At 36.2% G+C, this 27,165-nt stretch overlaps 2 protein-coding genes and 1 long non-coding RNA gene across 3 annotated transcripts; all 3 read right to left on the reverse strand.

Annotated features, from left to right (window-relative positions):
• Nucleotides 1–13,549: 13,549 nt before the first annotated feature.
• LOC113751549 lies at nucleotides 13,550–13,996 on the reverse strand. Its single transcript, XR_003464839.1, has 3 exons — nucleotides 13,966–13,996; nucleotides 13,748–13,872; nucleotides 13,550–13,624 (listed from the first exon to the last, which is right to left on the reverse strand). It is a non-coding gene; the product is annotated as an uncharacterized LOC113751549 (long non-coding RNA).
• Nucleotides 13,997–15,637: 1,641 nt separating this feature from the next.
• Nucleotides 15,638–17,158, reverse strand: LOC113751982 (ATP-dependent DNA helicase RRM3-like). The gene has a single exon (XM_027296127.1). The coding sequence runs from the start codon at nucleotides 17,156–17,158 to the stop codon at nucleotides 15,638–15,640; it is 1,521 nt and encodes a 506-aa protein (XP_027151928.1).
• A 21-nt stretch (nucleotides 17,159–17,179) lies between these two features.
• LOC113751983 lies at nucleotides 17,180–18,949 on the reverse strand. The gene has a single exon (XM_027296128.1). It carries the CDS (start codon nucleotides 18,947–18,949, stop codon nucleotides 17,180–17,182), a length of 1,770 nt encoding a protein of 589 aa, XP_027151929.1.
• Nucleotides 18,950–27,165: the final 8,216 nt, after the last annotated feature.

A 27,165-nucleotide genomic window follows, 5' to 3' on the forward strand; every position in this document is an offset into this window, starting at 1 on the left:
GAATAGATTATTATCTTGGATTGGCATTATGAATGATGTATTTGAATTTGTATCTGCAATTGAAGAGTTTTGCACTTTGACTAATTTGAGTTGCTTGTGGATGAGGTAGTACAAGTGAACCTATCCAAGGGAAGTCAAGGGTATGCAGGCCCTAATGAATGTAATCTTGAGGCTAAGGTAGCGCAATCTGCGCCGAGAGAGAAGTAGAATCAGTCAGTTCGATAATGACCTAGGTTAGAGACTTGAGAATGCAGGACGTGGGTGTAGGTAACTAGGATAACAAGCCATTTCTTGTTCTGCCACTGTATGTATGATGCTAGTGACGTATCAATACTAATGTATATGGTATCTGCTTTGTTTTACGCACTTGATTTTGATCAAGTTGATATGTAAAGTATCTTTGAAACCTGATGAATGAACTTGGAATGCTATAAGTATACTAAGTGCATTTCCTTATTTTTAACGATGTGATTTAAAAATGTCTTTCTTTTGCTGCTATAGTCGATTGATTTTGTTTATGTGCCATATAACATTTTGAAAAAAAATAAAGAGAGAGAGAGAGAGAAGGGTATGGAGGGTAGACAAAATCAAGGACGAGAGGCTAATCTGGGATGTGGGGCTAACCGTGGACGTGGAGGTAGTCAAGTGCAAGAACCAAGAGAAACAAGAGACACGGCGGCAGAGCAGCAACAAGAACCAAGGGCCAAAGCAGGGGATCAAGTAGCAACTGCAATACAACAAATGGCTAATATCTTAGCGCAATTGGTAGAGCAACAAGGCCGAGCTCCAGTGAATCAGTCTAGGAACCCTGAGATAGGAGAGGACAGGGCCTTAGAGCGTTTCCAAAAGTTTTTTCCACTGAAATTCTTTGGAGGGTCTGACCAGGAAATAGCTGAAAATTGGTTGGAGGTAATGATAAATATTTTTGTAGCCTTGCATTATACGGAGGAAAGACAAGTGGCTTTTGCTGTCTTTCAATTTGAAGGACCGGCTAGGGCATGATGGAATGTTATTAGGATAAAGTGGGAGAGAGAACAGACAGCATGGACTTGGGTAAACTTTATGAGAAAATTTAATGAGAAATACTTCCTATCTCTGGTCCAAGAGAAAAGAGAGGATGATTTCATTAGGTTACGCCAAGGAACCCTAAGCGTGGCTGAATATGAAACACAATTCACTAAACTGTCCAAATTTGCTCCTTAATTGGTAGCTACGGAGCAAAGGAGGGTGATGCGATTTGTACAGGGTTTAAATGTAGAAATACAAGAAGCTTTGGCAGCAACACAAATTAATATATTCACGGAAGTTCTTGAAAAAGCTCAAAGAATTGAAATTGCGAGGGCGCAAGTGAAGACTTTTCAAGCGAGAAAGAGGAATACCCTTAATAGTACACCTAAGGAATCTAAGGAAGATGTAACGCTCTCCAAAGTAAGAAGAACGGATTTTCCGCACTACCTACCCTGGACATTAGGACAATTAGAAGAAGGTTCTTCACAAGTAATTCAAATAGAAAAAGGGCAACAAGAGGGAGTTCTTTGAGAAAGCCAAAATGTGGCTCCTCGCTTGGCTTGTAGATATTGTGGAAAGACAAATCATACTGAGGATGAATGCTGGGTAAAAGGGCGAAAGTGTTTGATTTGTGGGAGTAGCGATCATCCAATTAATAACTGCCCGAAGAAGCAGCCACGAGGGAATAATGTTTAACAAGTGGATAGAACCAAACCTAGACAAGCTAATGAAAGAGGGAATCGACCAAAAGTCCCAACAGGGGTATATGCATTAGATAAGCAACAGGCTCTGGAGTCATCTGAAGCGATGGAAGGTAAAAATTTTGAGAACGAAATTTTCTTAAGGGGGAGAGAGTGTTAGGACTCGAAAATTCCTTTAGAATCTCTTCCCATTTTGAAAAATTAAATTATATTTCCTTATATAGTTCTTTACTTTGACTATTTAATTATTTACTAGCCCTAAATTTCATGGTGATTTTATTAGTTGAGTTAAGAGTTTTACTTTTACTTTTAAAGTTAGAGTAAGTTAGGGTTTTGGTGCATTTTGGTCGTGTGATCACTTGGTGAGATATGTGTACTAAATTTGGTGGATAAGAGTGAGTATTAGATAAGAGGAAGTATGTGATTAGAAGTGTTAATAATAAGTTAGTGAATCATAAGTTAAAACAAAAATATAAGGGAGTTAAGGGAAATAGACTTGAACCGACGTGCGGCGTTTGTTACCGGTTGAGTACACCGCTTGACCAATACTTTTTTACCCTAATTTTCTTGTTTTTATATCATTTAATTTCTCCTAAATTAACCCTCAAGTCAGCCACCAATTTTGACTAAAGAAAGATGAAAAAAGAAAAAAAAAAGAAAGAATCTTGAGTTGCCAAGTGTCGGCAATCAAGGAAATGTTTGATCAAATGAGTTTTCTTTTTTCTTGGCTCATTTTTCTTCATGTTCCTTCATGGTAGCTGAAATTTTGGGAGAAAAAAACAAGAGGGAAGAAACCTCCAACTACATCTTGATTTAGCCTTGTTTGAGTTGAACCACAAAAACTAAATCGATTAAACCTTCGCCTTTGTGCTTAGAAAGCTTGGTGTGGTGAAAGTTTTGGAAAAAATAGCTTGGTTCTTCACTTTCAAGAAGGTTTTGGAAGGTATAAGTTTGTCCACTTCTTGTCTTTACCTTAATATTGCTAAATATGCTATAGAGGCTTTGAATCTTGGAATATTATGGATGATTTTCTAGTTTTGGGTTGTTTAGTGAAAATTTCAGTTAGGGTTTTATATTTTTCAGCTTTGATTGTGTTGTTTAACTAGCAAATGTTGGTATTGAGCTTGGATGTGAAATTTGTGAGGTAATTAATGGCATGATTGTGACTTTTTAGCATTAAAAGATGAATTTTCAGCTTTGATGAGAAAATTCCAGATTTGATAGTGTGGAATATTTGATAAATATGAGTTATATTTGGATGGTTTTTAGCCTAGCTGAAGAGCTATATTGTTATGCTAACTTGTGGTGGTTGAATTGGGTTGATTGAGGAAAAACTTGAAGCCTTTCATGGCTGGAAAAGAATTGGTCAATACAAAGGAAGTGCTGCTGAAATTTTTTCCGCAGGAGACTCTGAGTATTTTTGGGAAATATGTTGTATCTCGGTGTAGAAAATTCCAAATTGAGTTCTACTTATTGTGTTTGAAACTAGATTCAGAGTACTTTCTATCGTGAAAATTTCAGAATTTTCCTCAATTACTATGAATATCTGTGATTTTCCAAAGTTGACTGAATTTCCATTCCTGTTCTGTCTTTCTACTAGATAAAGCAGCCACTTGAGATTGGATTTTGATTGACTTGTGGACAGAACCTTGCAAAGGTGTCTTCTGAGAAATTGTAACACTTTGAATCTATTTTTCAACGGTATAAAGTTTATAAATTTTGGACTTAAGAAGCTTGAAATATGATTTTTCAAATAGTATCGCTCAAAACTGGAATAATTATGTTTTCCTAAAACTGTCCTTACTTTCATTTCCAACTTTAAGTTGGAGTTGTTAAACCATTTTGAGCTTGGTTTATGATTGAAATGAGGAAATTCTTGGTTACTCATGTCCCTTGGGTCTAAATGTTCTCTTTTCAATCCAAAACCATATTTGCACATTTGTACTAGTAGTTAGTTGGATTTTCTTTGGTTCACCTAAACTTTGGATGGTTGAACTATAATATTTACTCTTGGTTATTCTTAGGGTTTGTCGGTGATCAAGAGCATAATCCGGAAGGAAACTTTTGACATTATTTTGCTTAAACTGGTGAGTGTTCCTTGCATATGTATACTTTAAATGACTATGTGAAATGTTATGAATGTTGTCGGAATGTTAAATGCTTTCCAATGATTGCTAAATGGATTTTCGATGGGGGAGTATGTACTTTGTCGCACTCGACCCAAGCAAAAGTGAATTTTTAATGATTGAATGCTACTTGTGCATGAATATAAGCCTTTTGGCTGAACTGGGCCCTTACCCTTCGTTGCTAGTCGACTCGAGCCAGAAGTGAACTCGGTCGGGCGGCTGGTGACCCTGGAACAGTGTTTTGGTATACTCGAGTATTACCACAAAGTCTGGTGGAAAATTAACCAGTGAATTCTATACAATGAAATCAATGAATAAGTGACAATAAATACTGAAGGAGTTTTCACTGTTAAATATTTTCAAATGGCGGAGGAATAAGAGAAATCGTTGGCAACTGAATGACTGAATAAATGGCTACAAATGAGCACGTATCCTTGCAATGAATGAATGTTTATTTCTTGAATGACTGTTTATTATTGTGTAAATTGTTCCAACTGTTAAATACCATACTTTCATGGTTTCTCTACCTGATTGCTTGTTTCAGAACCTCACTGGATTTTTAGCTCATTCCTTTAATTTTTGTTTTCCTTACAGGAATGGAGGTCTGGAGCAATTAAGTGTGACCTAGAGTGTATAACCCTCTTGTACTTATACTCTTGGTTGATAGGATGTATTTTGACATTTGACGTTGTATCATACATTTGACTTTTGGGTTGTAAATAAGTTTGCATTTTGGTTGAATTGTAGAACTTAAATGTTATTTTGAAGGCTTGATTAATTAATCTCGAGAGTTAATTGAGTGAAGGAGTGAGTCCTGGCGAGAGTTGGCTTGGGTACGCCCTAGGAGGAGTGGGGTCATCACATTTGGCCTAACCTCGACGGAGGTAAATGTAATTAAACCATTTTTTTATTGTCACTTTTCAAGAATTCAACTTTTTAGCAATAATATTTTGATTGTAATGTCTGTATTTCTTTTTTCATTCTTGCCCCTTGAAAATTCAAATTTTAAATTTGAGAGTAACATTAAAGGAATGTTTAATATTGGGGATAGAGATCAAAGATGGTTTTGACTTTGTGACATGACAAAAGTTTTGAAATATCAAAAAATAGAAAGTATGACACTTTCAATTGAATGAAACGAGTACAACAATTTTTATTATGGGCCTTATCATTAATCCCCAATTACCACTACTATGGATGCATTGCAGAGACAAGACCCAACAATAAATGGGGTCAAATTTGAAATTTAATGATATATAATTATATGAGTAAAAGGTATAACGTTGCATGCATATTATAATTGTCCTCCACGATTACTCATCTTCTAAAATGTTATAAAAAAATTCAATGCTTGAAAAATGTCCTATTATCTTATACATCATAAAATTTCCTCCTATAAAAAAAAAACACTCATGCAATTTTTCAAATTGGTAAGAATTAGACGTACTAGCTCTTAAGGATAAGGCTTTTACCATTTTCCTTTGTCGCAAAGATGAATTACATGACATTTTGAATAGCGTCAAAAGTTCAAATCCCTACTCAAAATATTATAACTAATAGCCTTCTCTCTAATTATAAAATACCTAAAGAATTGGCTATATATAACAACTGCCCAGCATGGGAACATCAGTAGAGAAGACCGAGGCATTGTGCATTTGTGCCATTGACTCTTCCTTCCCCCTTAGCCACATAGGTGCATTCTTGATAACCTGCAACAACGTCCACTTTAATTCTCCGATGATACTAGAATAACTATGCAATTGCAATTAAAATATTTATTATTGAAAAATTTCCCTGAATAGGATAAATAAATTTAAAAAATTATATCAAGAAAATCTATAGTGGAATTATAACTTACTAGGATCAGTTGTCGTGATGACCCCATACCAATGAAGTCACAATTATAATCATTCTGGTGGTGTTCTATTTTTACATAATTTGCCGTATACTTATATTATATTATTTTAAAGAGTAAATCTTACTTTTTACTTCTCTTTCACTAACTGCCTCTCCAACCCCTGTGTGGGCCATGGTCCTGTGGCAGTGGCCCTTGTTTATTGGGATTTCTACCTTGTATATAAGAAAGGAGCAAGGTTTAGTGTTTTCCTTTCCTTATGCCATGTGGCTTCTTAATTATCTGACAAGTGGCAAAGTAAAATGTTTCTTGCAAATTGTCTAAAGTTTTCTCTTGTCCGAAGCCTTGTATTTCTTTCTTTTGGCATGCAACCGTTCCTTTCTCAATTCTCATTAGTGCTTCCCTTATCTTTTGCCCCAGGCTTCTTAATTCTCTGACAAGTTGACCGAAGCTTGACCGAAGCTTTTTCCTTGCAACTTGACTGAAGCCTTTTCCTTCTTTTGGCATTCCACTGTTTCTTTCTCAGTCAGATTGCCGTTGAAACCTTTTCGTCCTTTCTCTTTACCACACGCGGCGCACCTATTCTGAGCAAATCCAATTCCAAACGCCTATACTACCAAACCCAGTAGGTCAGCAACCCTCTTGAAGCATGTAAAAAGTTTGGATTTTTTCATGATTTGGGAGATGGGCTTTGTGAGTTCCTTCTTCAAGCCAGTGGGTCAACTGCTACTTCTGCAGACGCTTGATTTGCTGATCACTTGTTTGTACTTCAGAGGAGGAAAATTGGGAGCAGGTGAACTACTTAACCCATTTCTGTATCAATTTCATGTTGCCCAATTGTTGGACACTCACGTGATAATTGTACTTTAAAGGAGTGAAATTGGGGATTTTTTGTTAGATTAGGTATGACATTCTATTCTCATCAGCTTTGCTATTCAATTTTTCGCTCAAATCATGCTTTCTATTCAATTTTCAGCAGCCGTATGATTATGATGAGAAATATCTGTTTAGACTAGGAGGTTATCGACTGTGCTAAGCATAGCCTAGGCCCCCTATAATCTATTGTCATATATTTTCGTATAAGGTAAGATTAACAGTAATGTTTGTGAAATAGCATTCTTAAAATTATAAATTACCAATCAACCATGCAGCTAACAATATAAGACTAAACAAAACCAAAAAACCATTAGCATTGCAAAAGATAAGAGAAGATGACAAAAGATTGGCAAGTAGTGTTACAAACAGCTTGATATTTTCAAGTGCAAGTTAGTCTTACAGAGATGGGAGATGACTTGCTGAATGCTTAATGTAAAATGCAATGATAGGCGGCAATAAGAAAAGATCACATATTGAGATCCATTAAGGTGCACAAAGGAACAATTTCTTAATGTGACCCCTCACTTCTCCCAAGGGCGAACCCAAGGGTATCCGCGGAACGCTTGCCCAACTCTCGCCAGGACTCGATACAAATTCAATTCAAACTTAATACTAAAAGTCAAAGATACAAAGGAAGGTCAATTCCTTAATAATCGTTCAAGTCTTACATCATAAGCTACCAAAAATATCTTACATTCCCAAAATATCCAGCATCCAAAAGTTGTCTAAACGAATACATTCAAAATTCTAATCAAAAGGGCCATCAAGTCGACCTCTCCATAATTCCTTCCATTTCAGCTCTTGTTAAGGAAAACAAATCTAATGGAGTGAGCGAATGCTCGTGAGGCCAAGAAAACATGCAAAATACATAGTTCAAATAACAATAACACTTACACAATAGTGAAAGTTATAACATTCAAGTAATTCACAATTTATAATAAAATACACTTGAGTAGGATGCAGGAGCTCTCAGGAGCTAATTTCCAATTGCTTTGCCCAAGTTCAATTCAATACCTCCATTTATGGTTTTGAGTCGACATGAGAGGTACCTTCCACCCGAATTAGTGTGGTACATGCTATTGCTCAGGGAATCGATTAGGTGTTTACAGTTTTGAGGCGACATGAGAGGTACCTCCCACCCGGATCGGTGTGGTACATACTATCGCTCAGTGGTCGATGAGACATCGCTCTAATCGACTTGCACTTTATTTATGATTTTGAGTGGACATGAGAGGTACCTCCCACCCGAATCGGTGTGGTACATACTATCGCCCAGTAGTCGATGAGACATCGCTCCAATCAACTTAGAAAGGTTTATGGTTCTGAGACGACATGAGAGGTACCTCCCACCCGAATCAGTGTGGTACATGCTATCGCTCAGAGAATTGATCATTTATTTAGGGTTTTAAGCCGACATGAGAGGTACCTCCCACCCGAATTGGTGTGGTACATGCTATCGCTCGAAGACCCGATTATACGATTATAATTATAAGGATTGATGACATTCAGTCCAACCAACAAATACCGTTATAGGCCGAGGAGCGCACTCTAATCGGCAGTCATACAGTTCAATTATGAGTCGAGGAGATTCACTCCAACAACATATGCATCCCTAGCATATAATTCAATTTATTTCAGGCAATTCAATTACAATTCATTTAAATGAGAACGCGTTCAATAAAGTACACACTCGACTCAGCAGTTATAAACCATCCATTTCATATTGAGCAATTCACATAATTTCCAAATATTCATGCACTTGACACTCACCTAGGCAAAATAAGAGAGTGTGGTGCACAATTCAAGTGTTTAAGCGTCCGTTGTAAGGTTCTCTTGAAGGTCTCCTTGAGTGCCTGAGTAAATAATAATTAACTATCATGCACAATCCCTTAAAAACCCCTAGTTATCAAGGTAGATTGTACATCCTAAGAAAATATCATGAAAATGAGCCTTAATTATTCCTAAATCGAGTCTCAAAAGTGGGGTTTAATAATACAAGGAAAAACTGATTTTCATCTTTGAAATCAAGTGTAAAACGGTCAAGCAATATCGAAGGGAAATGGAGAGTTTCTAAAAACTTAATTCCCTTCAAGTTCAAAAATTCCAGATTTGAGGTGAAATCTTTGAAAAATCACATCTCACACTCCGTAGGTCCAAAATTGGAAAACTTAGTACCGTTGGAAACTAGTTCCAAAGTACTAAAAGTTCCTAGAAGGTATTTTTTCATGATTCAAAATGGAAGTTACTCAAATTTTGGTTTCAAGTTGCTGATTTGGACTCTCAAGACAGATTCGGGGTTGGTTTTTGGCAAACTTTGGAAATTCGGTAAAATTCACAGAATGCGAACTAGCCTCTGAATTTTGAAACTCAATTAGAATTACAATCAAAGTTTGAAACAAAACAAACAGAACAAGAATCGGAGTTTTGAGCACCAAGATATTGCAGCTCAAAGTTGCTAAAAATTTCTCACTGAACAAGGGTTTTCCAGATTTGAAACATGAACTTTAAGACTTTGGTTGGGCATCGAAATGGACTTGGAATGACACCAAATTTGGTAGTATTACACTACCATATAAGGGCTATTTCTCTGTCAAATTTCATGCAAAAAAATTAGTATGAAAGATCAGTTAATAAAGCCACTAATGTTTCAAGAATTTCCAAGGCAAATCTGCCTTGTACTTCCGTTTTCCGTTTTCTAACTTTTGGCCAATGAAATCATTTCAAATCTGGTCCATTTATAAAGGAAAGGTCTAAGAAATATCCAACATACATTTGATAGGTGATGGACATCAAAAGATTCAAAATATCAAGTCCCAATTTGAGCTAAGCCATTCGGCTAGCCAAAATGAGGGTTTTCCATCACTGAGATAGTTTCGTAATTCGGCCACAACTCACTCATTTCAACTTGGAATTGGGAATAGTTGGTGGCGTTGGAAACTAAATTCATAAGGTTACAATTTCTCAGAAAAAATCATTCTGAAATTCTATCCATAGCTAGCTCAAATTCAAGCAACAAGTTCCAGCACCTCACTGTCTCTCTAGCACAGTTGTGAAACAGGACAGGTAACTTTGAAGAGGTGGTACAGTTCACTCGAGTCGAATTAGGGGATAAATTTTATACCGTTAGAAAACTAAACGTGTCTAGTTTCAAATGCCACAAACGACACTCGATTTTGACATCGGAGTAAAGAGTTATGGTCATTTAAAATTCACTGCCAGAGTGACTCTGAACACGTTTTCCAGCTATGAAGAAATTTCAAAATCCAAACATTTACCCAACCAAATCAAGTAATTTTTGGTGGAAACTTTCCACACAAGCTATACAGCATATCTACATCAAAATTAAGACAATTTGACAACCAAAAAATCACACTAAGGCTGCAGCAAGAACAGGGCAGATTTGACCCTTCTTAGGTTTCAACCTCCTTTGATTTTCTTTCCATTTTTCAACTTATAACCACTCATTTAACACTTAATCAACATAAATAACATCCAAAATCATCGAATCAGTCCAACATGTCCATTGTGGGATTTCATAGAGCCCACTCAAGTGATTTTCAACAAAATAAATGTACCCACATGAAGCTACACGCTTCTAAGTAAAATTAAACTCACTATAACTAAGATTCAACGGTTGGATGATTCACTACCTCCTTGGTTGATGAACTCAGAATTTTCGGCCACTAGAAGCTCCAAGAAAACCGTGGAAATGGTGCTCCTCTTGTAGTCCAAGATGATCTCCAAGTTGTTTTGAGGTTGTGGTATGAATTTGAGGTGAAAAGGTGCAAGATTTTGGAGTGAAATGGGATGAAGCTTTTTGCTCCTTCTTTGGTTCCAAGTTTCAGCCACAATGAGAGAGAAAAGAGAGAGTGAAATCTGATAATGAAGCTTCTTGAGGAAGCTTGGTGGGTAGCTTTAAGGTGCACAAAAGTCAACTCTACGCGCGCGTTTCGTGTCCGATTCCTCTCGGGTTTGTTTCACTTGTGCACTAACCCTCTAATGTACTTTCTTAAACACTATTATTATTCACTCTTAGTAGTCTAGATTAAGTTTCTAAAATCCATTAATTAGTCGCGCGCGTGAAAACGCGAACTTCCGACTCGTGCGCGATAAAGCGTAATTTCAAAGAAATTCTTGTAACGATGATGTAATTAACTAATACTAGGGTACATAATCATGAAAATAACTATTTTAGAAATAAAACATGAGTCCTCACATGAGTCTAGTATTAATTCCTCAAATCTCCAATTAATTTGTACCAGCGCGTCTTTCAAAAAACTTTCGACGCGCGCACGGTATAAGATTAATTTTAACTTACTCACATCTAATCTCTCAATTAACTTTTCTTAATCTACTATTGATCATTCTTAATTCTCTAGAACTAATGTACTCTCGGATCGAACATAGTCTCAAAAAATGTGTATACCTTATTTTTCACTAAACGAGTCCTAGAATTAATTTTACTAATGAGACATGTTAAAATATAATTAAGACATTATTCCATGTAAATAAGTTTAAAATAATTGAAATAAATTATTCAGAGAAAATAGGTGAGTAAATGATTAATTAAGCCAGTAAAATAAAATAAAATGAGAAAAATTTGGGTTCTGACACTTAATAGATGTCAATATTATGTCAAAAGATGCAAGATTAGTAATTCAGCTGTAAAGTGCTTTAACATTAGCAAAATTAGCAATTCAAAAGGCTTCAAGGTAGTTCAGAGTTCATTATCACGCTGCTTCTTCAAGGGACTTCCAGGTGCATTGGTGGGCAGCAAGGTAGATGTATTAGCTTCAGCAAAATTCAAACCAATTTCAGAAGGCACAGTTCCAAAAACCGAGGTCCTTTTTGCTGTAGTCACTGGAGGCGGCACTTTGTTTGCAGTAGCAGAAGATTCAGCGATGGTATCAAGCAATTTTTTGGTTGATGGACTGAAAAATTCATTTTTCTTAGTAGACTGCAGGACAGTAGCATGAAGGTCTGGAATTTTTTCATTTGTTTCTGCAGTCGTGATTGCCATTGGAATGTGAACTGATTCCTCAGTAGTGTATGCTTTGACAATATTATACTTGCCTTCCTTCTGGCCTTGATAATCTGCCTCATAGTAGCGAATGAAACACACAATCGAATGCTTTCCGATTGCAGATGCTAGTTCTGCAGAAAAGTTAAGCTCCTGCAATTTTTTGTTTTAAAGTATAAATAATTAGCAAGTGTATCCTGAAATATTAGCTATTTGTTTGGAAGTAGAAGCTCTTATTGTAGATTTTGACTTGGGCAATGATATTCAAATTCTGAGTACCTTCATGTTGTGTAAAAAGAATTGGATCCCAATCATAAGTTATGGAAGGAAACAAAACATATTATACCCAAGACATTATGGAATTACTGTGAATGATGGCAAAGCCAAATAATCTTTTGTTTCCTACAATCATTACACTTTTACATGGTGAGAGCAGTATTCATATCCAATAAAAGAAGCATAAAAATCAGATTATTCGGTAGTTATTACTTGTGCCTACTCATCGGACTATTCTGAGTCTGTTTAAATTATTTGACTCATTCTGGACATGCAGTTCCAATTCGATTGAGATTGGATCTGTCATTCGAAGAATGTCCAATGCTCTAATTGTCCAATCGTGCACAAACTTTATTAGTATCAAATATACAGTTCCAATTGTGCATAAAATTTCTATTTACTTATTTACCTAAAACCAATCAAATTTGGCAAAGAAGGGGTTGGAAGAGGTAACTCGATATCCCATTTACAGGATAGCTCAATTGGACTCAAATCTCAGAACCTTATCCAGAAAAATGTACCCATTGACAGCTATCATTATTTTTTCCTGAATACCACCACCCCTCCTTTTGCTTTATGGGTTTCTTACAACTAAATTTCTAATAAATTGTCCTTATACAACAGTAAGAATTTGACAGTTTGTGGCCTCAGTAACTAATAGAAAAGGCTACAAGCATGAAAGTTCAAATTAGCAGGAAAAACAATTGGCTGAGTATCACACACAAAAACAACAAAAAAATGGAAAACAAAAATGAAACTGGCAATTCCACCAGAAATATAGGCCACATGATATAGGAAACTTTCAAGTCAGCAGAAATATAGAAAACTATAATGGGCAGCAGAAATATAGGCACATGAAGTTCATGGTAGTTGAAGGGGAAAATGAAGAAATCTATGAAGGGAAAAAGAATCGACAACATTAAGCAAGATGTATTAAGCTGGTAGTTATATTATCATGCAAGAGTTAAACTTGTAGCAGAAATTTTTGTTGCCAAGATTGTTAGCTTACCTCATTATGAGCTTCCCAGAATTGAAGAGCTGTAAATGGGATAAGCTTTTCAGTATCAAGGCCAAAGATAACAGTCTTTATGGAGCCCGTACCATCATCCACGGTAATCCCAATTCGGGTCCTATTACACATTGGAAATAAAATATTATATTCTAATTTTTCATTACAAGAGAAGGAAACTTAATTTGGTAATTACCTTGCTACAACTTTGCTCTCTTCTTTGCACGATGAGCATCTCATAACCCATCCTACGTCAACATTGATTGCCTTTTGGCGGTTCTCACATGCTTCAAACCAAAATTTTTGTTGCCCAGGGGTCAAACTGGTTTTTCCTATTATCCAAGCTGTTTTCACCTAATAGATATTTTTGTGAACAGAAAGAAAAACACCTAAGTCTTGCATTATTTTGGATGGCTAAAAGATATAAATCAGGTAATAAATGAAAAAGGAAATTACATCTTTGATTGCGTTAAGTGCATTGGCTACACCGATCATGTCATTAGCACTTGGAGGTGGCAGCAGCTTAGATGAATCTTTGTATGCCATTTGGTTTATCAACTCTGCAATTTCTTCTTTATTTGCATTATACCTATCCAAAAAATCAATGCAACAGACTATAATTTATCAAAAGGATCTAGAAAAGTTTAACTTAAATGATCAAAGAACATACGTACCATTCTTTGAGTGCATTTGCTTCAGATGTGGGAGGATTAATCAGAAGGCCACTCCCAGGCTTGGTTGTCAGGGATAAGTCTAATAATAAAAGTAATAGTTTTCATTAAGTAATAGAGCAATTTAAAAGCCAGTGATTGGCTAAGTTATTCTAACTGGATGAATAGAAGTATGAGCTGTTAAAAGTATATTAGTTTCACTTACAATTAAAAGTTGTGATTTTCAGTTTCATGCCAATGATAACGTTGGCATTCCCAATGCTATTTGCAAACTGTGTTCCCTGATTTTGTTCGAACTCATTCCAAAGAGTAAGAAGCATTGGCTTTTTCCTTTACAAAAAAGAGGAAAAATGGGGAAAAATGCGAATGCAATAATTTTATGCATTGAATAGAAATATTAAAAGTAAGGTTCATATAACTAACTCTTCATTCACAACAATGAAGTCTCTTGTTGTAGAGCCGTTATTCTGTTCCTTTGTCGCAAATGCAGTGATGACAGCAGCTTGTAAACCTTTGTACAAACCAAAAGAGAAGAGGTTAGCTGTGTTTCAATAATTAAAGGAAATATGAAAATGAATTTATATTTCAATTAGTAAAGCATAGATATAACTTACTTTGAACATTCTCCGTGTCTGCGAACCTAAAAAGGTCTTCAAATTTGGAAAATTCAAAAGTTCATGGTAGCATTGGTGGATTTGGCTCGACATACTCTTCAACTAATGTCTTGTTATGAATCACCCATGAGAAGTGATAGTCACTAACTTTATACTTTGCATCCTGTTTTTTGACAGTCTCACTAGTGATATAGTATCGCTTGAATGGTTGCAGCAGATTAGCAAAATAACGAATGTCATTTCCATAAATGACAGCTGAAACCATAGTCCCCTGTTCACAGAAAGAACCAAGATGAGCAATATTAACTAAAAAGCTGAAGTAGAACACTCAAGGTAAGATACATACAACAACAAGTATGCAGAGTTTTTTTCTTTTAGGAGGGAGAGGGGGAAGAAAACATATAACAGCAATATTTGAGTTGCAAGAAGCAAATCACTAAGAATAATTGGAGACATTTATGTAGAAAAATGGTAGAAAAACCAGAAAAGAATTAGACAAGAGACTGCTATCAATTAATGTTATCAAAAGACCGCTATCCTTTGCCTCAATTTTCCTTAAAGGCAAAAAAAACATTCAGATACATGGGATATGTAACAGTAGAAAACGTGGGACTCTTCGAAAGAATTGAAGTAGCAAAAATCTAAAATGCTTTCTGTATAGATACTTTAGCAGCTATTGGTCACGTTAGTAGGAGGATTTTTTTTTCAGATTCTATTCCTTCTTGAAAATTTCAAGAAGTTCTTTGTAATTCGTAAGTCTAGAAGAGAAAAATTGGAAACAGGTGGACTACTCTTGCTTACAGTTGCTATGTTTTCCTCTTTTACTATAAATCATTTCCGTAAGTCCTCAGTACTTCGTTTTAGTCATTGAATGCACATTGAGGAGACACTCAAATGCATCCAAGTTGTAACATTTTCAAATCACTATATATGATCTCCCATGCAGAAAATTATACTGATTAAGCATATATCATTGGTTAATAATAAACCTTGGAATATTATAGGGTAGAATCATGTAAGTTAAATCAAAACTTCACTATAGCCAATTTACAAGCGTTGCTATTTTAAGTTCCAACGAAACAATATTACCCAAGAAACATAAAAAGAAACCACTATTAAAAAGTAATTGGCCTGAAATTAAATTGTACAAAGAATAATTAATAATCTGGACATGTTGATGATTTAGGAAATGTTAAATTGCTAAGATTAGTTTCAGCTTATATCACCTCAAAATCTGTTAAGACGAGACGCTGAAATCTGATAGGCGGGGATCCGTTACTGGTTAACACGTGTGATTTCTTCACAACTTGCACAAGCACTGTCCACCTTCTCATCTTGTCATGGACTTCATGCACTGAAAGACATCTCCTTGCCATTGTTATCTATACTAATAAGAAAGACACATAACCAGTTTGTAAGTTAAAAGAGAAGAAATTCTGGAACATTCATGAAATCTGAAACTAAATCATAAAACAACATATTTACTTGGCAGCTTTAAATACAATATTTTTTGTCTGATCTGTTCTAGGCTTGTCAAAAAATGGAGGTTTAATGAGCACTTTGACTTGAGAAGCAGTTCTTGCTCGCGATAATGCAACATAGAGCTGCCCATGGGAAAACACTGGTTCCTTCAAATAGATACCAACATAATTAAGTGTTTGTCCTTGAGCTTTGTTTATTGTCATGGCAAAGCACAAACGAATTGGAAACTGAGTCCTTGTATATGGAATAGGATACTGTTCATCAGTTGGAGGTTGTAAGGGAATTCTATGGATGAAGACATCTTTTCTAGCAAAATCTCCCACAGCTATTTGAGCATGAATGACATGTTTGCTCAAACTTTTACAGATTAATCTTGTTCCATTGCATAGACCCTCAGTAAGGTCGAGGTTTCTAAACAATATCACAGGAACACTAGGTTTCAAGATTAGTCTATAGGGTGGAAGGCCACTGGGAGATAAGGAGTTTAAAAAATCTTCATATTGAACTTGATTGTTTGGATTCAAAGCTCGATCAAAACTCAGATATTCTACTGCTATACCTGGAAATTTTTCAATTAAGATATCATTCACTTCATCCACAAAATGATTCTTTGTGGTGAGGATTGCTCGATTTAATGGCAAGGCAGGATTTTCTGATCTATGTTGAATGTGGGGATAAACCATATCTATTTGATCATGAAGCGATGCATTCTGTGAACCGTTGCTAACCAAAATAGAAGAAGGCAGTTGTATGAGACTGTCATCTTCAGCTTGGTCAGTGCCATCACCAACCCTTAATAAGAAATTAGTGAATGAGGGATCAAATCGAGCCCTCATGTTTTGTGTGAGCTCTAATTTTTCAAGAGCTAGCCAAATAGGGGAATTAATCAAAGAAGTAGCAATGGTTTCAGATTGGCTTCCCTTACGAACCACTTGTAAGGTTTGCCTGAAATCACCCCCAAGAACAATTACTTTCCCACCAAAGATCTTATCTGAATACATAAGATCTCTTAGAAAATCATTTAAAGTTTCAATCGCAGATCTCATGCACATTGGAGCCTCATCCCAAATAATTAATTTGCATTCCTTAATCATATTTGCCAAACTGCTTTGTTTGCTAATTTTGCATGCTCTACCCTCTGAGGTATCAGTTGGTATTTTAAACCGAGAGTGAGCGGTTCTACCTCTAGGTAGTATTGATGCAGCAATACCTGATGTGGCTGTCGCTAATGCTATATAGCCCTTTGACCTAATATCAGCTAACAACGCTCTATAAAGAAAAGATTTTCTAGTCCCACCAGGGCCATCAACAAAACATTCACCATTCTTATTTTCATAAACTCTTTTAGATATAACTTCAAATGCATGCCTTTGGTTTTGATTAAGCAAAGAAATTGCATTTAAGTCCTCTTCAAGGACTTTTATGCTTTTTTCAGCCAATACATCTCTTGTTTGGTTCTCTACATCTGAGAATGAGTAATTATTAGGAAGTAAGCCAAATGAAGCTATATTTTTTCCCATTGACTGTAGAAAACCATTTATTTACTCTAAAACTTTTCGTTTGATTTCTCTAGCAGACAATTCAGTATTTCTCATGAAATCTTCGGACATGACAGCCTCAAATTTTGTCCATGGCTGTTTGGGGTCATTAGGACAGGAATAAACTAATAGCGTAGCAAAAAGTCGTCTCATTTCATAAGGCATATGAAAAAGAGACGCTTCTTGGAGACAAATTTCCTGGCTGTTATCATCCTCAAGTAGGCCACGCAAAAGCACCGCCTCACGAAAGGTGGTAACTTGCACTCCATTATGAGTTATTAAGTCTTCAAAAGACTTTGGAGCACGGACTTTAGACAAAAGAAGTCTAAGGTAATATCTTTCTCCCTCAGATGGATGAGCTGTATTTATTCGACCTATAGAATCTCCCTTATCTCTAATTTCCCAACGTTTTTCATCAGCTAACCAGACAAAATGGTCTAGAAATTGAGCATATGTGCAATTTAGTTCTTGTGCAACTGAATCTGTTCTATTCATATAGAAAAATTCAGTCAACATTGTCTTCTTATTTCTTGGGTTTTTGACTATGTTATTTAAAGTTTCATGTTTCTTGAAGTGAATTGGCTGAAAATTTGGAAGATGCGATTGTAGGTGAATGATAGCCGGTTTAATTTCTCCCATGGAAAATCGAAATAGTCTCCAAACAGCCTCAGGCTGCGAAACCCACTGAGCTGCCTGATATTGCTGAATTTCATCAATCTGATTGTTTGGATTATCAGAATTGATAAGGAAACTGATTCGATCATGCCCTTTGCATATATACTTGTAAATATATTTGACAGCCTGAATTGTTGAGCAGATCTCAACATTAATGTGGCAATTGAACTTAGCAAGTAAATATGCATTATGAGGAACGACCCATCTATTATCAAACTTTTGTTTTCTGACTTTAATTTTAACACCATTGTTTCTTCTTCGATATTTTGGATAGGAATCTAGTGTCTGAATTGTTTGCTCAGAAAACTCTTTTGGATAAGAATTTTTGCAGCAACCATGCTTAGTCATGCAAACATTTGATGGGTTCAACACACCACAAGGGTTGTGCATCATGTGTTTTTTAACCATTCTGTACAGGTGTGGATATTTTATTTTATCTGGAATTTCTACACTGACAATTTTATCATATTCATCAGGGATGAACATTTTGTGCTGAGGCTTTAACATTAAAAGAAAATGAACATGTGGCAGGCCTCTTTTTTGAAATTCTATCACATATGTATATGCTACCACTTCTCCAAAAATATTTTTCTTCAAAAGCTCATTCTTTAATTCTTCTAGTTTAGCACAAAAGACCCTTACAACCAAATCTGGTCGATTTTGGGCTTCCTCTGTTGGCAACAAATGTTCTTTTATTTCTAGCCAATTAGGATTGCAAGTCATGGTCAAGAATATATCCGGCTTGCCAAATTTTTGGACCAAAGTCATTGCATCTATGTATCTTCTTCTCATATTTCTTGGTCCTCCAATAAAGCTAGCTGGTAAAAATACTCTTTGACCGACATTTGCTGCCCGGACTTCACCAGTACCTATTGAGTTTACTATACCTTGTAAGAACTCTTTTCTAAATTCTTCTTGCTGGGTTCTCAAATAATCTAATCTTTGTGATTCAAGTTTAACATACATATCAACAACATATTGCTGAAATAGCCTACCAAAGTGCAATAAGAAAGATTCATCATCATTTCTCATTTGCAATTTATAGGCATAGTATTCATGGATGGAAACGAAATCAGGATCGCCGTCTATTCCTGCCATTACTGGTTGAAGGAATTTAGAAAAAAGGTTAATGAGGCTGGCATGCTAAAATTAACAGAACGCAGGTGGAAAAGATTTATTCTACTTACAGTCTTGTTCCATTTGTATTAACTCTTCAGCAGTAGAAGCATTCATTGGAGAAATAGAAATTTGAGCATCTCTTTTCCTAGTATTTTTTTGTGCACCTTTTTTCCTTGTTTTTTAATCCCTTGATGCCAATCAGATTCACCAAAAGGAAGCAAAAGAAGGTACTGGAGAGGGTCATAACAGCCATAGTAATATTGGATATTGTGTGAATGACCACCATGGGTGTACACTCGAATATCTCGACGGCTTGTTTCTCCATTTTGTTCTCTTTCTACCCATAAAGTAGCAACTTGAGACACTGTAGGCTTGTTGAATACTCTTTGGTCTAAACCAGGGTGTGTTCGTAAAACAATGCGATAAGTATCAAGGTTATGAACCTCTCTTAAGGCGCGAAAGAATCTAGCATAGGGATTTTACTGCATGACATTCATGGTTTTTTGGAGAATACTCTCAGTTAATCTTGGTGTAGACACCAAATTTTAGCTCAAGTTCATTTACTCTTTATTTCTTAGTTTTTGTTTTTGTCATGTTTGTTTTATTCATTTTTAGTTTTTAGTTTTTTTTAGTTTTCATGTTGTTATTTTATTTTTAAGCTTTTAGCATGGAATTTCTCAAAAGAAAAAAGAAAACAATGAAAAATGTAGAAAAAGATTGAAAAATGTCCATTTTTGTTGTTTTAGTGGTTTAGATTTTTTTAGATTATTATTATTATTGTTACTTAGTTTTGTTGACAATTTTGTTAATTTGTTATTATTATTTATTTATCTTTATTTTTATCAATTTTGCTTGATGAAAAAAGGAAAAAAAGAAAAAGAAAAATGATGATGAGAATCGCGGCACGCAAGCTGCGTTTTGGTCGCAGCTTGCAAGAGAACTTTGGGGCAGCCCCTGGCTGCAAATTGCAGAAGAAGGACTGAAGGTTTTAGGGTTGGGTACCCCGTATAAGTAGAATGAAAAGCTACAGCCGCAAGGGGGGAAAGGAGAGAGAGTTAAGCGGCTGAAAAGAAAACAAAGGAGAGGAAGCTTTTCTGGGCTAAACAAAACCGAGAGAAAAGGAGAAAAATCTGGGCTGAGGTCTGAGAGAGAAAGAGCGTAGAGAGCAAGGAGGGAGAGAATGGGCGGCTGAAGGAAAAAACAGCAAAGGCAAAAACGAAACAGAGGGAGCTCGGTTTTGGGAGAAGGGATAGAAACACAGCAAAAAAAAAGGAAAGGAGTTCTTTAGGAGTGAACGGATAGAGAGAAACCAGATGAGAGTGAGGGCTGAACTGAAAATTCTGAGAGAGAACATCTGGAAAGTGAGGGCTGCTACCAAGAGAGCAAAAGAGAGTTTGTGAGGACAAAAAGGAAAGCGATAGAGAAAGCAAGAAGGATCTTCGGCTGGGATAGAAAAATCTTACGAAAAAGGAGAAAACTGGGAAGGAGCAAGAAGAATCCTCGGCTGGAAGTTGCAGGAGGGGATCGGCTGGGCTTCCATTCGTCATCGCCTGACATTTCCTTCGAGCATCCAAAAGAATCATTTGAGCCTTTTCTTGGTCATCACACGTTCCATTCCTTGGTCAAGGTATTGTATTCACCTTTTTTTTTATAGTTGAAAGCTGCTTGCTTTAGTCGGTTGTTTGCATTCCTTTGCTGTTTACTGGTTCTGCTTTGGATTCAATATGATTGATGGTTCTTATTTGGGTAATGAAAAATCTGAAGTTTGGTTGAGGAATCGGTGTCTTGCGTGATTGTGTCTTAGCCGAAAGGAAGAATTGCAGAAAGTTTGCAGCTTTGATTGTTTCTGTGCACTTAGCTCCTCTGTGTTTTATGACAAGATAATGCTAATCCATACCGAATGTCCTTTGAAATAGTTTGCTCTATGAATGAACAAAAATCATCAGCTCACTTCCGTTCATGAAACTAGAGTGAAGCGAGCGAAGTACATTGCTGCAAATCCTCACGTTGCTTTTGCTGTCTTTTATGTTTGCACTTGTAAATCTAATAGAGTGAGGTAGAAACAAGCGCATATTCAGATGATGTAGTTGGCCATTTGTGGCTGATGTTCTTTCATTGAGTGTCTAGTGCACATTTTATCATGTTTAAATGGATTGTGTTTTGTGTTTTTGATCAAAAATGATGCTTTGTTGTTCATGACAGCGATAGCAGAAATTTCTGGAATTGCCTATCCTCTTGCTAAGTCTTTTAGTTTATTTGGATTTTGAGTTTGGTAATTTTGTTGTTAAGGTCAAGGTGGAGTTTTGGATTGAGTGTAGTTTGCTGATGGGATAGTGGTTTAACAGAATAAAAATTGTAGCATCTCTCTCGGTTGCAAGAAGCTCATTCTTTGCATGAAACTTGCATGAAAAATTCCCTTTTCCTTTGCTGTTGGGCCACTTAAATGTTTGGTTTCAATTCTGCAACAAGGGTCTGCGTTTCATTTAGTCAGTAGTTGAAGTTTTGGAAGTTGAACTCACTTGCATGATGAAGTAAAAAGAGCCTCGGCTGGGAAAAATTGCAGAAACTTGCGGCATTTCTTCTCTTTCCTTGCAGAACAGTTTTTTTGTGTAGCTGGTATGCATGTTGTCATCAGATTCCTTTCTTTCGTTGCTGTGGTATTTTGTTGTGGTGCAAAAACATTTAGGCGAGTAATCAGAGTTGCTTTGCTGAAGTCCCAACCATTAGGAAAGTTGCATTAACCCAGATTTTTTGCAGAAAGTTTACTCTTTTCCATAGCTTACATGGGGTTGGCCTAGAAACCTTTCCCATTCTGTTTTTGTATGCATGCTAAGTCTAATAAGAACTTGGGATTGGGGTGGTTTGAGATGATTGAATGCATTTGCCATGTAAGGGGCTGAAGCAAAGATATTTGCTAGCTGAAGTTTAAAAACCATTTTGCCGAAAGTTTCTTTTGCTGCTGGAATGTTTTCTCAGTTGTCACATATAATTTGCGTGCAAACCTTTTTCATTCTGGTTATGGTATACATGATAAGTTTGGTAGAAGTTTGAGGTTGGTTTTGGGATTGAAATGGTTGTGTGAATTTGCCGGCAAAATTGCTGAAGTTTTGAGAGCATAAGAAATGTTGCAGAAACGTTGTCTTCGTAGCATTTGCATGCATTCTGCATGAATAACTTCCAGAAAATTGCATCCCAACCCCCCAAGTCTCTTCTTGTTCCACTAGGACCCAATCAATTAAAGAATTTCATCAAATTGGTCCTTGATAATTTTTATTTGTGCAACTTCATGGCTTGTTTGCTTCAATTAACTACCATGCTTTTCTTCAATTGCGCTTAAGACATGACCTTAGGGACTTTATGATCAAGTGAGCTTTGTTTTGGCACATTTCTTTTAATTTTTCTTAAATAAAGTGGTACCTTGACCTTTTTATTGTTTTGAAGCCATTTTTACTTCATTTGATTACCAATGCGAGGGAGGTACAACTTCTTTTATCCCTTTTTGTCTCTCCTATGTGACCTTATGTGTTATGTGAGCATGCCTGTCTACTTCGCTTTCCCTACCTCCTTGCATGCATTTACTTACTTTTACTTTTATTTAAGTTATTCATTATGGGGTATGTGTACACCTCTTGGCTTGTAATAGATAGGGCTTGGCGAGCCTTCTTGTCCATTTTCCCTTTCCCCCTTTGTTTAAGTTATTCATTATGGGGTATGTGTACACCTCTTGGCTTGTAATAGATAGGGCTTGGAGGAGCATTCGATGAAGACCTATCGAAGACGTGTGCCTAGCTAGCAAATGTAATAGTTAGGGCTTTAGTTGCCTTATGTGTCTTGCCTGCTTAGTTGTTACATGTTAATTTGCTTTGTTAGGGCCTTGCATCTAGTCGAGCATGCTAAGTGTTACGTGCTATGTGTTTACGAGTGTTTGGCATGTCTACTCGCTTTCCATAACCATGAATGAATGTGATGGATGAATGTACGTTTCCGCTAGTCCAACGCTAGTCGGAATTCATAGATGGGCTAGTCCAACGCTAGACCCTTAGGATTTCCCTTTCGATAGTGCATATTTGCATGTTCACTACATGTCATGCATTTTTCTTAGTTTTATCATTTGGCATGCTCCTCGAACCCCTTTTCCCCTCATTTTAGGATTTTTGCATCTCATACTAGTTATAGGATTCATTTGCCTGGAGAGTCCCCTTAAATATGGGATATAGACGAGTGTGGCTTTTTCTAAAGCCTTAGCACGCTTATATTCCCTCTATCAAAGGGAAAATTGAGTCACGACTTAGCTCTCCCGTACCCGACTTGATGCACTCCTATAGGTTCATGCATCTCATCTTATCATTTCACTCTTTCATCTACATTTTTCACTACTTATGATTTTCTCACTTCACATGCTATGTTCACGCACTTCTCCTATCACTCATTTATTTTTCTACCTCACAAATTACACCCATTTGCACACTACCATCTATGCCATATTTTTATTCACTTGCACACGAGCACTTTTTCATTTGCACCCCAACACTCTTACATTCAAGGACATTTGCTTTGCACACTTCCACTCACACCATTGTTTTTATTACTTTTTCACACAAACTCACATTTTTCATGGCATGCATTCATTCATTCATTTTTCACATCATTTAGGTTTAGGTGTGACCTCTCCAAAAGGATCATTGTTGGGCTTCACAATTAATGTGATTGGCACCACTCAACCTTTGAAGAGAAATTTCCCCCATGTCCCCCTAGGTCTAGGTTTTTGCATTCATATAGACATATCCAATACGCGATACATATCTTGGGTAGAAAAATTAGGAAAAATTGGTTTAAGTCACGCAACTAGCTTTGGCTAGGTCGAAGGGGTGCCTTGGATTTTTATCCTTGCCTTCCCCTTCGTCAAATGTGACCCCCGATCCCTCTTTTTGGTTACGTAGACCCAAAAGTTCTTTAAAAGGGTTCATTTACTTTTTCAATCAAAAACAAAAAAATCATTTTTGGGTGACTTGGTACACCCTAACTCGATACCAAGTGGCGACTCCATTTTCATTAAAAAACCCTTTTGAACTTCACTTGGCCAAATCGTCGCATTCCTAAGTCCCATGGCCTTTTACCTTTCATTTCGCACACGATCACATGTATCTCACACACACACATCATCATTCATTCAAAAAGTGGGGCGCGACACTTGGGTAGGCATCTAATCGATTTGCTAATTCATTTTCACTATCATGAATATAGAACTGCAAATTTTTTGAGGTCTCTAAATCATTGATGAAATGATAAACCTGACCTTGCACTCTAAAAGTATGAATGCCTTTATTTCTCTTAGCCAAATTTTTATCACATTTTACTCCAAAGGAAGTGAAAGCAAATGTGTTATTAATTGTTCTAATACAGGTCCTAAACAGTTGAGCTTCCTCAGATGATGAGGTAAGAAGTTCTTTTAGAACAGTTGGGATTGAATTGCTGGCTAAAATAACATCCCCATTAGAACAACAAAAATTTGCTGTTTCATGAGCAAATTTTTTTGCACCACAATGGGGGCAGTTTGGTTGGCGAGGAAGTAGATCGGCAGCAGTAGGAATGTGATTTAAGACCTCCCGACCTATTTTTGGCATCCTTGCTATAATCGACAAGAAAAAGATATTTAGTTATTCATTTTGTGTAGTGCAGGGCAGTAGAAATTAAAAAACTGAAGCTAGTAAGATATTAAATAGTTTACAAAACCTGTACGCCTTCTCTTAGGCTTTACTTGGCTTGATTGGGGTATGTCTCTATCTATTCCTTAAGTATTTGCTACCGAAACTGGATAGAATATTGTATAAGTTAAACAAAAAAGCTAAGGTGTAGGAGGTTAAAGGTTTATGTTTATGTGAAAGGTTTATCTAAGGTTAAAGTTTTTCATGGCATACTAAAGGTCTGGAAAAAACTGTTTGTAAAAGGATAATAATTGCAGTAGTCAAGGGAACTATTCTAAATGTGAAAAGGCATGAAAAATTTATAAAATTAATTTTATAGTTTATAAAATGATAAGTTAGAGTAATTGATTTAATTTTAAGATTGAATTCATAGGAAACTGAAGTTTATGAAAATGGATTTAAAAGTCAAAATGAGTTTAAAGTATAATCACATAATATTTTTTATGTTATGGACCTGTTTTGGTTGTCATTGAATAGAAGTCATATACTTTTACAAAAATTTAAAATGGTTAACTTGGAAAATATGCAGAAATTAGTGAAAATAATGATATGGGAAAAATGCTGGTATGAAACTGTATAAGTTGGTTTGACTTTAATAGCATATTAATGGGGGTGATTAAGTAAAGAACCTGTAGATTCATATTGAATTGATTCTGGTTGCACAATATCCACTGCAGGGATGTCAACAATTGAAGAAAGATGAAGTTGAGGTTTGGCAGGCGCACGTTCAGATGTCTTTTTTTTTTGGCACCTTTTATATTTTAGTATCACAGATCTCTGCCTTCTATTATTTGCTGAAACAGGATTTTTTGTTGCCAAGAGTTCAGATGGTGCATTGACCAATGAATGCACCATATTTGAACTTGCAAACAGCAGAGTAGCTGGGCTCACAGGATGAGGCATGCCAGACTCAATAGAGTGAGTCACAAACCTAGAGCAGCTAGCATTTTCAGCTTCTATTTGCTCTGTTTCATGCATACAATGCATCTGAGATATTTGAGCTTCTAATGTAAGAGGATCCTCTTTGTTATAGTCTATGCTGGAAGACTCAAGTGCTGCAAATCCAAATGACGTATTCATGGATGCTTCTGTGTCATTTGAATTGGCTAGCAGGATAGAATGAAAATTCGGATGTCTAAGAAGAAATGATTGATGTGATTCCAGAGATATGGAGTGAAGCAAGCCATCTCTTTGGGATTTTTTGCTTCTACATCTCATAATTTTTTGGCTTCCATTATTTCTTATAGTAAGAAATTGATTTTCTAGAAATGGAAGTGATCTGCTCATAGATAGTTGGCTGTTATTTGGGCCTATAGAAAGCAAATGAGGCACATTAATTACATTTGAGGGTCCCAGACCACGAAGTCGCGACAGCCTATCTAACCGTTTTTGCCTCCTTCTTTGAATAGCTTGTTTTTTATAACTAACTTTATCCATATTTTTCAGTCACCTCAAATGGAGGAATACCGGTAGCATTCTCAGAATCCTCATTTATGACAAAATATATAAGAAAATAAGGATGCTAGTCTATCAAGGCAGACATGATAAAATAGCTAAAAGAACTTTTCTAAGGTAATGGCTGACCATCAGATATGTCGATCACTATTTAGCCAACCATATAATTGCTCTATATTATACGGTTGTTTATATACTCTTACTCAAACAATATTAGACAATCAAATGAACAGAAAAAAACTACAGAATAAAGGTAAAACCAACTGGACATATGACTAAGTAGAGTTTAAAGGAAATGAGCATATAGAGCCACCAAAGTCTAATAACAAAAGCATAAAAAATCATGAACTAAGGAGTCAATATAGCTAACCATAGTTTTTTTTTTTTTTTGTAAAAGTCAGATTGAAGTATTAGACATCCTTGCAACAGTAACAATAAATCAGAGAGGGAAACGTACAAAGCTTTGCGTCTAGGATGAAGTGTAGATTATCCAAGCAACAAAAAACAAGGAAAAAGAAACATCAGGAAAAGAACATAGACAAAAGGGGCAAAGGAAAACAGTAAATGTTAATTCTTGCATTAGTTTGCTATATGAACTGCTGCACTATAAAGTGTGACAGCCCCACCTCCCCCTAAGGCGAACCAAAGGGTTCGGCGGACCGCCTGCCCAACTCTCGCCAGGACTCACTCACTCACTACAGAGTTCAAATAACTTACAAGATACATCTCAAATAATACATTAAATCCTCCATGAATTACATATTAAGCGAAGTGAAAACTAGTTCCCAAGTGTGGAACTTTCACATACATTCGTTTCAATTCCAAACAGTCACACTAGCCCAACTATTACACAAAATGAATCCAAATCTAAACTGTACAAGATATATGCCACCCAGTCCCACAAATAACGTAATACAAGCGCTTCCTTTGCCTCGAGCCCTGTGGAGGGGACATAAAATATTTTTGGGGTGAGCTAGAAGCTCAGCGAGTAACCAGTAAAATCAGTAATCAAATAAGTTTCACAATAGTTCATTT

This window comes from Coffea eugenioides, chromosome 11, assembly GCF_003713205.1.
Source record: "Coffea eugenioides isolate CCC68of chromosome 11, Ceug_1.0, whole genome shotgun sequence".
Taxonomy (NCBI): Eukaryota; Viridiplantae; Streptophyta; class Magnoliopsida; order Gentianales; family Rubiaceae; genus Coffea; species Coffea eugenioides.

Excerpts from the sequence above, each read along its gene's own strand:
- LOC113751982 (XM_027296127.1), bottom strand. The coding sequence starts at position 17,158 with ATGGGAAAAAATATAGCTTCATTTGGCTTACTTCCTAATAATTACTCA.
- LOC113751983 (XM_027296128.1), bottom strand. The coding sequence starts at position 18,949 with ATGGCAGGAATAGACGGCGATCCTGATTTCGTTTCCATCCATGAATAC.